This window comes from Fundulus heteroclitus, chromosome 24 (genome assembly GCF_011125445.2).
Source record: "Fundulus heteroclitus isolate FHET01 chromosome 24, MU-UCD_Fhet_4.1, whole genome shotgun sequence".
Taxonomy (NCBI): domain Eukaryota; kingdom Metazoa; phylum Chordata; class Actinopteri; order Cyprinodontiformes; family Fundulidae; genus Fundulus; species Fundulus heteroclitus.
In genome coordinates this window covers 83,663-96,755 of record NC_046384.1, presented here as the reverse complement: position 1 = coordinate 96,755, position 13,093 = coordinate 83,663, and the positions used below count along the sequence as shown (strand labels likewise).

The window sequence follows — 13,093 nt, the reverse complement described above, 5'->3', positions numbered from 1 at the left end:
AATTCAATTTTATTTATATAGCACCAATTCATGAAACATGTCATCTCAATGCACTTTACAAAGTCAAAATCCATCCGATTATACAGATTGGTCAAAATAATTTCCTATATAAGGGATCCAGTTGATTGCATCAAAGTCCTGACAAGCAGCATTCACTCCTGGAGAAGCGTAGAGCCACAGGGAGAGTCGTCTGCATTGTCCATGACTTTGCAGCAATCCCTCATACTGAGCATGCATAAAGCGACAGTGGGAAAAAAAATTCCCCATTAACAGGAAGGAAGTCCCAATAAAGTACTTTAAATTCAAAGGAAGCTTAAAGTTAGAACATAAAATATGGTGTTAAGTACCCCACTAAAATAAGCAGAAAAAATATTAATGGTGAACATTTTTTGTTGAGATTTAGGGCTGAATTTAAATTTCTTTAGAACAAACAAAATCCAAATGTATTTCTTCAGAAAATAAACTAAGAGAGAGAGAGAAAGAGAGAGAGAGAGAGAAAGAGAGAGAGAGAGAGAGAGAGAGAGAGAGAGAGAGAGAGAGAGAAAGAGAAATATGTTAAACAGCTCTTTACCTCCAGATACAAGGATGGATGTTACAGAAAACTGCTGTGAGAACTGAGGTTTAGTGGAACATCCAGCTGTCAACTGGTTTAAACAAAGCCTCTAATGGAGGCAATGGAAAATTAAGTTTCTCTGCAGTTTACAGTAAAGCATAATTTTATTTGTGTAACATTTCAGAAAATGTAATTTAAACTTAAGGAGGAAGCAGCAGAGAAAATGGCCACCACCTCTTTCATGACATTAAATCTGAACTAAAATGATTCCCATGTTTCCATTTCCACACAGTTAGGCCCAGTTAAAGTACCAAACTGGTTTTGTTCCCGATCCTTCAGTTACTGCATGGTTCCTCTGAGATTTCTGGACTGAAATATTGAAACCAGAAGAAAAACAGATCAAATAGACTGCTGACCACCTCACAGTGTTTTCAACCAATACAACTATTTGATGATCCTGAGGAGACGTTCTTGATAAACCAGGAGACAGGCACTTCCTGTTGGTCAAATGACCAGCTGACTGAAAGCTGCTTCACCAGACTTCAAACGTCCTGTTGACCTTGTAAGGAGTTTTGTTGAAGATGTTGTTGCTGAAGAGTCTAGAAACAGAACAAATCAGAGCAGATGTGACTCATTCGGACATGACAACATTGCTTGAGCTGCTGGGAGGTCAGCCAGGATTCCTCTGAGAGAGATGATGGAGATCAGGTACCAGAGTTCATCTTCAGCAGACTGTTGTTCCAGGATGCTTTAGATCTCCAAACATCGTCTTTGGATCAGAAAAAAAAAACTCGAACCTGTCTCTGAACAACTGAAAGTAAAACTGAAACTGCAGAGTTTAAGAAGTTTTTTTTACAGAATGGTACAACAGCCTAAATATTTATTATAATTAATAAACTATTATCTGTGTCTGCCTATAGGGTGGGTGTGTAATCAGATACAGCACATTTTTGGGTAATAACTAGTGAGTCCTTGGTTACAGATACAATTTGGATGATTTTACATCACATGGGTGTTTAGCTTTTACTGCTTGCTAGCTAAAACATTGACTCGGGGTCTCTATGGTAAGAATAACCCAGTTGAAATTTTAATTGTTTCAAAACACCCAACGTCAGGAGAGCTATAATGAGAGGTTTATGTTGCACAGAAACCTTAGTGTGGGTCCATCAAAAACAGTCGTTAGTGGCTCAGTGTGGTGATAAATGCTCTAGGTGGGCGTGGCCTATTAGCCAAGGTTTCAATTTTGAAAAAAATTTAAACCTTGGCCAACTAAATATTTCAAGATGAACTAATGAATGTTTGCTCACCTCACAAGACCGCTGGAGGGGTTGATGGAAACCAGCTGGAATAACGGAGCAATGGAAGCATCGGTGAGCTGATTGTGACTCAGACTGGAACACAAACACAACATTCTGCATTATGTCCAGTTCTGCTGGGAACAAGCAAGCATTCAGAACCACAGAGAAGAGCAGCAGGCTCCAGATGACCAGCTGCTTCACTTTGGATCAGAACTGAGGAAGTGTTTGTGTTTGTCTCCCACAGAGGGGACGGTCTGGGACACTTACTCCAGGACCTGGACTTTGTGCAGATGTGCGATGAGTTGGAGCAGCAGCTGGTCTGTCAGCTGGCAGTGACTGAGGTCCAGCTCTGTTAGACCTTCAGAGTGGTCCAGCATCAGGACCAGAGATCCACAGAGCCTCTGATCCAGCGGGACGTGACTCAGGTCCAGCTCTCCTCCCAGGGCTCTGCACAGGGACACGGCCCGTCTCACTGTCTCCCTCTCACTGTCCACAGGAAGCAGGGACAGCAGCTGGACCAGGACCGTCTTACTGACTCTGAACAGGAGGAACAGAGCAAAGATCATCAAGGTGAAGAAGCTTCTGCTTCATCTTCAGCGGCGCTCTTCCTCACCTGAGACGGACCCTGTCCAGGACAGGAAACAGCAGGTCCAGCCCGCTGTCCTCCACCTCGCAGTCCCTCAGGTGGAGCTGTGTGTCCTTGCTGCTGCGTCTCAGGATGCTGGAGACGTCCCTGCAGTCGGCAGCCGTCACCCTCAGAGGCTCAGGCTTAGCCTCCTCTGGTACCTCCACGCAGGAGGAGAGGGACAGGTCCAAGCAGTGCTGCAGAGTCCTCAGCAGGTCTGACGCCTCCTGCTGGCTGTCAGAGGCAGCGCAGCAGCGGATGAAGCTCAGCAGCTGCTTCCTGTCCATGCTGGTGGGGACAGAGAGGAGAACCAACCAGTTAATGAACAGGAGGGAACGTTTTATCAGGGGAAGGAGCTCTAATATCTGACCTGAGATCAGAAACTGTGCGCAGCATCCTGAGGATGGACTGTGTTCCCTCTGCAGGGATGGAGCTCCACAGCAGCTTCAGCTTCACTCCATCACCGTGCCTGAGGACGAAGAGCAGAGCAGCAGCGTCCTCTGAGTTCAGCTCCGTGCAGCTCAGGTTGATCACATGACCCAGTGACCTCAGCAGACCGGGGATCACGTGACTGCTGCGACCTCTGTAGATCTCTCTGATGGACGTCCTCACAAAGCTGGGGCTGGGCCTGAAGGCAGGCAGAGGAGAGACACTTTGTTTAGTTACAGGAACCAGAGGCTGCAGATGGAAGATCAGACCAATTATTTATGAGAAAAAGACTAAACCTGCACCTCTGAAGCAGCAGCCTGTGCAGGAAGGGCAGCAGCTGTGCAGCTCTGTTCTGAAAGCGGTTCTTCTTCAGGTTCACAGTGATGGTCTGAGCTGACGGCTGCTGCAGCAGATAGTGAAGGACCTCCCAGCTCAGCCTGCAGGAGCTCAGGTCTCCACCAAGCTTATTGAGGGAGGACAACGTCAACTCCTGGTCCTGGACCTCATGGAGGAGGACCACCAGCTGCTGGAGACTCTCCTCACCCAGTCTGAGGAGTTCACAAATTAAATCTTTAATGAAGATAAATGAGTTCAGCTGATGGAGGAGAGGAGAGACCTTTACCTGACAGTGAGAGGAGCATCATGAAGCAGCAGACTGAAGAGACTCTGAGCAGGGAGGCAGGACTCAGTCAGGTCCAACCGTCTGACGGTCCAGAACCTCAGCAGAGACGCCAAACTGCTGCAGAGCTTCAGAAAGACTCTCTGTGAAGGTCGAGCCTCTGTGGAGACCACAAAAAGCTCTTCAACAACCAGAGGAGAGGCCACCCTGCCTCTTCTCACCCACAGAGACAGGAACAAGGCCACGCTGCTGGAAAGTCTGAAATCAGAGAAACAGACATGACGGAGATTGTTATGTAGAATATATAGTCGTTTTTATGATAATAGTGTACTGTATTTTTAAAGTTACCCGACTTTTGATCATTAAACAGTGACTTGGGATGGAGAGTTTTGCAGACTATTTGAAAAACAATGACTTCATTCAAGCTCCAGTAAGGCTCCAGGTCCAGACCAGTATGAGAGTTATTTATGAGGGATTTTGCAGAATAGTTTGAAATCTTTCTCACGGTTCTTTATTTTTTTTTACAAATTTTTTGCTGCCATGTCCTTTCAATGCCCCCCCCCCACCCCCCACCCACACACACTCCCCCTTTTGTGTTGAATGATTGACGTATGAGAAAACAGCTTTAATTCTCCATCACATAACTTTCATATTGAGCATGCATTGACTTTTTCAACAATTTTCTCTTGCGGTTTTCAGCAGCAACGGCATTGTTTCTTATGGTTTAATATTGTCCATTTGCGTTCTTTAAATATTTCTTTTTTTTTTTTTTTTTTTTTCCCAGTGTCCTGACTAGCAATATGGCAATAGGAATTGATGTCTCAATGCCAGATAGAGCTCGACAGATTTTGCTTTTACAAGTGGAGCGAACAGCTTTCGCCATAGTGCTCCACTTGATTTATGCTTGTAAATAGCTTTATTATGATTCCTGCAAAGAGAATTTCAAATTATATGGACATGACAATGGGAGAGTAAAGGAAGAACAAAAAGTGAAAGAAAAAAAAGGGTAGAGGTGAAAGAAAGAGGAGATAAAAGGGAGAGGTGTTCCATCACCTGGAAAGAGACACAAAAAGAACAGCACAACCAACAGACATAAAGCAACAGATATACTCGAATAACACCTAGATGCCATTGCTAAATCATATATATTATTATGTAAGCTGACATGTGTAATGTGATATTTGAAAAAAGAAAGTGAAAGAACATAAATAAACTAGAATCGTTCAACTTCTGGAGAAGTTGAAGAAGGCGCCCGCCTGGTGGTGGGCATGACCGTCAAAGGCAAAGCTTCCGAGTTCCTTGGTCGTAGGCTCTCATCGCTTGGGGATTTTAAATCAAACCTTCTGAGTGAAAAGGATTTGTCTTCATCAAAACCTGCCGACCGGGAAAACTTTGCGTCTGCAGAGCTGCAAACTGCGTATTTCGATCTGAGACGCAGCTAATGAGCTAATTGGCGACAGCCGACAGTCAACGTTTCCCATTCATTTGCTACGGTAGTCCTAAACCACTACTGACATAATACACTTTTTGGCCACAAGCGTCATTTTGGGGGCGTCGTTTCCACTTCTTTTCGTAGAGCCGTTTTTAATAGAAAGAAGAAAAGGCAAAAACGGTCCAAACAAAAGGTCGTAATGTTTACATTTGTAACCTCTGCCTTACATAAACACTAGAATTAAATCTTAATAAATAAAAGTATAGACAATTATTTCAGTAACTCAATTCAGTAAGTGAAATACAATATATACAGGAGTTGGATAATGAAACTGAAACACCTCTCATTTTGATGTGGGAGGTTTCATGGCTAAATTGGACCAGCCTGGTGGCCAATCTTCATTAATTGCACATTGAACCAATAAGAGCAGAGTGTGAAGGTCCAATTAGCAGGGTAAGAGCACAGTTTTGCTCAAAATATTGCAATGCACACAACATTATGGGTGATATAACAGAGTTCAAAAGAGGACAAATTGTTGGTGCACATCTTGCTGGATGTGTCAAAACTTTCTTCAATTGAATAAAAACAAAACTGAAGTAATAATATTTGGACCAATAGAGGAGAAATCAAAAGTTAGTACACAGCTTCAGTCGCTTCAGCTAGAAACCACTGATCAAGTCCGAAATCTGGTTGTAGTGATGGACTCAGACCTGAACCTCCAAAAGCATTTACAGACAGTGACAAGGTCGGCTTTCTATCACCTGAGGAACATTTCCAGGATTAAAGGACTAATGTCTCAGCAGGATCAGGAAAAACTAATCCATGTGTTTATATTTAGTAGAATTGATTACTGCAACGGTGTTTTCACAGGTCTGCCTAAAAAGTGGATCAGACAGCTGCAGCTGATCCAGAACGCTGCTGCCCGCGTCCTCACTAAGACTAAGAAAGTAGAGCACATAACCCCAGTTCTAAAGTCCTTACACTGGCTCCCTGTATCTCAGAGAATAGACTTCTGTTAGTTTATAAATCACTAAATGGCTTAGCACCCAAATACATCACAGACTTGTTATCAGTGTATCAACCTTCCAGACCACTAAGGTCTTCTGGCTCCAGCCTGCATACCTAGAACCAGAACTAAACAAGGAGAAGCAGCATTTAGTTCCTATGCTCCACTTATCTGGAACAAACTTCCAGAAAACTGTAAAAGTGCAGAAAGCCTGAGTTCCTTTAAATCAAGATTAAAAACACATTTGTTTAAAATTGCCTTTGACTGTTCTAGTTAAACTGTTTTACTGTTTTTAATGTTCTTCTTTGTTTCTACATTCTATCTCTACTTGCTTTTATTCTATTTTCTATCTACATTTTATTCCTACTTGCGTTTATTTTGCTATATTTTAATCATGTAAAGCACTTTGTATTGTCTCTGTACTGAATTGTGCTATATAAATAAATTTCCCTTGCCTTGCCTTGCATCTGTGACCAAGACAGCAAGTGTTTGTGATGGCAGTGTTTCCCGCAGCGCTATGTTGGCGTGTCAAAGTCACGCTACCGCCACGCCAACATTCCAACAAAAAAAAAAAAAAAAAAAAAAAAAAAAAAAGTGACGTTAACACGCGCTTTCGCGCGTGCGTGAATGGCATGGAAAAAACACATGGATACCGCGGAAAACGTGTCGTCCATCCCCCCCCCCGCTCCGCGAGTCTGTCCGCGGAAAACGTGTCGTCCACCCCGCCCGCCCCCCCCCCCCCCCCCGCTCCGCGAGTCGGTCCGTCCCCCCCCCCCCCCCCCGCCTCGCATAAGCAAATTCCTGCGGGAAACACTGGATGTATCAAGAGCCACGGTGTCCAGGGTAATGTGGACGAACCACATCCAACAGCATTAACTGTGGACGCACGAGGAAGCTGTCTGAAAGGGATGTTCAGGTGCTAACCTGGATTGTATCCATAAAACATAAAACCACATAACTCTACTTATAACTAACTTTCTGAAATATAAACTATAGGTCACCAATCAGTTCTAAAACATCTTTAGATGAACTCTTGTTGAGCCCTGGAGTATGGAGGACCAAGTCTTCCATATTTAAAAATAAATACAGAAATAAATAAATGCTCAATAAATAAATATGCATACAATTATGTGCCACCAAAAATACAATGCACAAATAAATGTAGATAGAAAATGAATTATACAGTGAGACAAAATGTATATATTTCCCTTAATTAGCCACTTTATTTGTTAATTACTTATTTTTTTAAGTATTTATTTATGTGCATGTTATAATATTTTTGTCTGTTTTTTATTCTTTCTTTCTATTTTTTTGCCCTATTTATTTCTCCGATGCTATTTATTTCTGCCTGTCCTTTTTACATTTCTGTTTGTCCTTTTTACATTTCTGTTTCTCGTTTTTACATTTCTGTCTCTCCTTTTTACATTTCTGTATGCATTTCTGCCTCATTATGCAAATGAGGAGGGGCTGTGTCTTAAGGGCTCAACTTCTTCCAATTGGTTGGTTAGCATTTTTACTGCATCGGTGAATCTGCATGGCTTTTCCCCGACATGAAGCATTGTTTAATAATGTCAAACTCAGCAGTCAGACGTTCAGTGTCCGACCTCTTACGGGAAGCTGCTAATAGACTGGAAGAATTAGAACGCTGTACATTTGGGATCTGAAATGTTTTTCGGTGGTTTCAGATTCGGCTTTCCAGATCAATAACTCATCGGTGGATGATTTATTCTACAAAACAGACACCCCTCCGCAACCACCGCAAGGCAGACCCTGAGCTACAACCGTAGTTTCCTCAAAACGAGTCTTAGTCCGTGGGCCAGAATCTGTGGGATGTCTCCTTAAGAAGTTTCGTATGAACTGTCAGACGGCAACTTTCTTGCACCGGGAAAAGTTGCTACACATAGCAGTGATCTCAAAACACCAATGTTCCCACGTTTTCACTTGCACATTAATAAGTTATTGCTGATAAAAAATCTAAACTGTTGCGCTCTGGGCCGAGAGGTCACGTGATTCGATTTTTGCTGCTCAGCCAATCAGATCGCTGTATTGTCAGCTGAGTGCGTTCAATGTGTAAGGTGTTGTAAACATTTGTTTCCAGACGAAGAAAGCCCAATAATAGCATTTTCTGGCGCCAGTTGGCAAAGATCTTGATGGCAAGGAAAAAGAAATAGCCCAGACCATCCATCATCCATTTTCCAACACGTTTATCACTGCTGGGTTCGGACCGGTGCCGATCTCCAGCTGTCAATGGGCGAGAGGCGGGGTAGACCCTAGACAGGTCGGCAGTCCATCACAGGGCAGAAATAGCCCAGACTTTTGCTCATTTTGCTGTGATATCACCAAGACCTGCTGCGCTAGGATAGCACAGCCAAACGACTTATCCCCGGCAGAATTTGTATCCCCTGCATCAGGAGAGTGTTTGAAATCAATAAAACTTTTAACCTCCAGCTTTGTGAAGTCTAACTATTTTTAAACATCACATTCTAATAAAATGAAATAGATTTTTTTAAACTCCTAATACATTGTTCTGTTTTTAAAATCGACATATCCTGTTGTTGATAAACAAAGAGCAAAAGGCTGGGGTGTTAAATGTGCACGGTCGCCAGCTTACCTCAAGTTCTTTTTGTAAAACTGACAGACCGTAGTAGTCATGTTTCCTCAGCCATGTCTTTCTCCAAATACGTCGTCGCCTTTTCTTTTTAGGGCTTTCTGCACACAAAATTGCACATATTGCCAAAGCAGCGCGTTTCTCTCCGGTAATGTTTACAGTAGCCATCGACACAGACATATATACGCAGACGCGTCATAGGGCGCAGGTTCACATGTGAACCTTTAGGAACAGACTTTTGGGGGGAGTATTAAAGAGGTAAAATTGTTAATATGAGAAAAAAAGTCCTAGGTCAATAAAGTAAAAATAAACAAACAAACACAAAAGTGATAATGTTATGATAAAAACATCATATTATGAGAATTAAGGGGGAACATTTCCATAATAATCAAAGTTTGCAGAATTATTTTACTCCTGGAGTAATAGGACCAGGTTAGATTATTTTAAATATTTTTATTCTTTAGGAGAATAACTTCAGGAGAATGAAGCTAAAGGGATACGAAAATAAACTTGTAATATTACAAAAAAAATACTACGAATACAAAGTATACAGACCCCTGCTCAGTGCGTTCTCTAAACAGTTTTCTCTTGCGCTGGCCAACTTCTTCTGCTCAGTTGCAGCCATACAATACAACTTTACCATGAAATTCACAATCGTGAAACAGTTCTTGGCACCACAACTCAACTTGCAATCCATACATTTATGTAACTTTATATCACATATATCATTCTCAATAACTCAGTTTATCCAAAAGGTATCTTATTACATAAACTAGTACCGTCATGAGTACTGATTACTCCTTTATAGTACTTTTGAAAGTTCTGAACCCTTTTTAAGTCACTTATCAATTGTATTTTAACTGCAATCCATTTTACACAAATATCTTTTAACATATTCCTATCATCTCAGTTTAATGAAATCCAAAGAACATATATTTCATAACTTCTTTCACTCAGAAAACATACAGGGCAGATACATTACAGCTATAACTCAAAATACCAACGTTGGGGATGCCAGCTGGAATCACGGGCTATCATAGCCCGATGCTAACTTTAGCTGCCCATGTAGCTCTCCAGTTTTATCCTTCACAAGCTCATATTACATATTCACTTAATGCAGGTTACAATCACCACCTCGTGTTTTACTGGTAGTACTCGCCTCTCTAAGCTTGTTCTTTAGCTTATAACCCTCATGTAAAGGGGGTCTGCAGCTCAGCCCTGTGACTGTCTCACGCAACCAGCAGCAACATTAGGAATGCTACAGCACGACACTTTTCGCCCGAGTTTTCCTTCTTTAACTATTAATCTTCTTACCAAAACACTTATGGTATGACTGTTATTTTAAGTCCATATATTTCCCACCCAGCTTACCTGCAAAACAGAGAAATACCGCAGGTTACAGAGCTGCTCAGTGCGTCCTCTGTCTTCTCTTGCGCTGGCCAACTTCTTCTGCTGGTCAGAGCGTGCGCTACTGGTACAAGCGGCACCGAGCGCCCTCTGCTGGCGACACTTATATCAAACTTTTCACTAACACTGTATAAGTTGTCCTTAGACCTTAAAATAAAATTGGGGGCTACCATTTTAATGTATTTCACTCTTTCATAGTGCCACACTGGGTATCAATGCTATTGCTGGATGTGTCAAAACTTTCTTCAATTGAATAAAAACAAAACTGAAGTAATAATATTTGGACCAATAGAGGAGAGATCAAAAGTTAGCACACAGCTTCAGTCGCTTCAGCTAGAAACCACTGATCAGGCTCGAAACCTTGGTGTAGTGATGGACTCAGACCTGAACCTCCAAAAGCATTTAAAGACAGTTACAAGGTCGGCTTTCTATCACCTGAGGAACATTTCCAGGATTAAAGGACTAATGTCTCAAAAGGATCTGGAAAGACTAATCCATGCGTTTATTTTTAGTAGAATTGATTACTGCAACGGTGTTTTCACAGGTCTGCCTAAAAAGTGGATCAGACAGCTGCAGCTGATCCAGAACGCTGCTGCCTGCGTCCTCACTAATACCAAGAAAGTAGAGCACATCACCCCAGTTCACCTCTGCCTTACATAAACACTAGAATTAAATCTTAATAAATAAAAGTATAGACAATTATTTCAGTAACTCAATTCAGTAAGTGAAATACACTATATACAGGGGTTGGACAATGAAACTGAAACACCTCTCATTTTAGTGTGGGAGGTTTCATGGCTAAATTGGAGCAGGCTGGTGGCCAATCTTCATTAATTGCACATTGAACTAGTAAGAGCAGAGTGTGAAGGTCCAATTAGCAGGGTAAGAGCACAGTTTTGCTCAAAATATTGCAATGCACACAACATTATGGGTGACATACCACAGTTCAAAAGAGGACAAATTGTTGGTGCACGTCTTGCTGGCGCATCTGTGACCAAGACAGCAAGTCTTTGTGATGTATCAAGAGCCACGGTGGCTTACAGAGCCATGGCTTCCAGTATATGTCCCCTATCTGGAAAAAGCAGTGACAATATGCACACAGAGACCAGGGACATGACATCAATAATCCTCCCAGCATTAAATCCAAGAATGCCCTATAACAAACACAGAAGCTTTTTTATAAACAGCAGAAGCAACAAACACCACATGCAAAAATATTAACAGGAAACTGTCTTCTTAGTTGTCGACCAAATCCACGTTTCCAGAGGGATGGATCCGCTGTTTCTTTTTTAATCTGTCTAGTGAGGTGAAACATATTTACTCTTCCATATATGTATAGATATTTACTGTTACACATATATATATATATATATATATATATATATATATATATATATATATATATATATATATATATATATATATATATATACATACATACATGAATACATACATACATGAATACATACATACATATAAATAGAGTAATTAATATAAAATAAATTAATAAACAACACATGAAACAATTAAATTTTTTCTTAAAACTTCTGAATACAAAATAAATTAAACAAATTCCTTTATCATCATTCATTTATATCAATTGTTCAAGTTATTTAATTGTTACTTGTTAAAAAAAAAAGGAAAATTTGAGGGCCCCCCCCCATTGCACCAGAGGGCCCAAGCGGCCCCTTAGTACGCCTATGGCTTTGACCGGCCCTGGCTGGCTCTCTGCTGCATGGAAAAATCCCAACAACTACAGCTCAATTTGGGGAGGGTTTGGGGTTGTTGCCGGTCTGAGGTGATTTGCGAAAAATCTATAAATCGCACACCAATGAGGGTTACATTTCCTGAATCCAGACAAAAAGACCTACATTTTGATGTATACTTTGTCTACGTAGAGTGAAAATTGAGCGAGTAGGCTGAAGTTGTTCGGTCTTTTTTACATAACTTTGACTTTGGGGTTGTTGCCGGTCTGAGGTGATTTGCGAAAAATCTATAAGTCGTACACCAATGAGGGTTACATTTCCTGAATCCAGACAGAAATACCTACGTTTTGATGTATAATTTGTGCACGTAGATTGAAAATTGAGCGAGTAGGCTAAAGTTGTTTGTTGTTTTTTAGACAATTTTGTCACCAGGGTAGGTTAAAATGGCGTGATGAAAAAAATCTATAAGTCCTACACCAATGAGGTTTACATTTTCTGAATCCAGACAAAAAGACCTACGTTTTGATGTATAATTTGTCTACGTAGAGTGAAAATTGAGCGAGTAGGCTGAAGTTGTTCGGTCTTTTTCGCATAAGTTTCACTTTGGGGTTGTTGCCAGTCTGAGGTGATTTGCAAGAAATCTAAAAGACCTACACCAATGAGGGTTTCATTTCCTGAATCCAGACAGAAATACCTACGTGTTGATGTATAATTTGTGCACGTAGAGTGAAAATTGAGCGAGTAGTTCGGTGTTTTTTGGAGAATTTTGTCACCATGGTAACTGAAAATGGCGTGATGAGAAAACGATAAAAGATATGCACATTCCGTTTTAACTTCTGAATAGTTCAAAGATATATCTACAAACTGGAAGTTAAACGATGTTCGTAGGTGAAAGCATGACGACACAGAAGAGTGTTGAAAATGACCATTTTTCGGTGGTTTTTTGCGAATTTTGTTCCAACCGTAAGTCGAAATGGCATCAAGTACAAAAAGCCCTGATCGCGGCGTCGAGACGAACGTTTCGATATATAGTATGTGGGGGTAGACGCTACGGTTCGGGCTGTATTAGCGGTGACGGAAGATTAATAAACAATAACTAGAAACGTTCAACTTCTGAAGAAGTTGAAGAAGGCGCCCGCCTGGTGGTGCGCGTAACCGTCAAAGGCAAAGCTTCCGAGTTCCTTGGTCGTAGGCTTTTATCACTTGGGGATTTTAAATGAAATCTTCTGAGTGTGAAAAGGATTTGTCTTTGTCAAAACCAGCCGATAGGAGATGGTCTGCATCCAAGCAGCATGGAAAATTGGTGTTATTAAAACATGATTAAATACTTCAATGTAGCATGAAAAAATGAAATATGTGAATAAAAATGTTAAAGGCATTACAAACTACTAAAGGAAGTACAAACTCTGT

The 13,093-nt window shown here is 41.3% G+C and overlaps 1 protein-coding gene across 1 annotated transcript in view; it reads right to left on the bottom strand.

Moving 5' to 3' along the window:
- Positions 1–877: 877 nt before the first annotated feature.
- LOC118557953 overlaps positions 878–13,093 on the bottom strand; it is a 56,198-nt gene continuing 43,982 nt past the window's right edge. The window contains exons 3-9 of the mRNA XM_036128480.1: positions 3,528–3,782; positions 3,208–3,453; positions 2,847–3,104; positions 2,465–2,764; positions 2,119–2,388; positions 1,861–1,944; positions 878–1,152 (exon numbers count right to left, since the gene is read on the bottom strand). Coding sequence (XP_035984373.1) covers positions 1,086–1,152; positions 1,861–1,944; positions 2,119–2,388; positions 2,465–2,764; positions 2,847–3,104; positions 3,208–3,453; positions 3,528–3,782 — 1,480 coding nt within the window. The 3' untranslated portion in view covers positions 878–1,085. The remainder of the gene's footprint in view (positions 1,153–1,860; positions 1,945–2,118; positions 2,389–2,464; positions 2,765–2,846; positions 3,105–3,207; positions 3,454–3,527; positions 3,783–13,093) is intronic.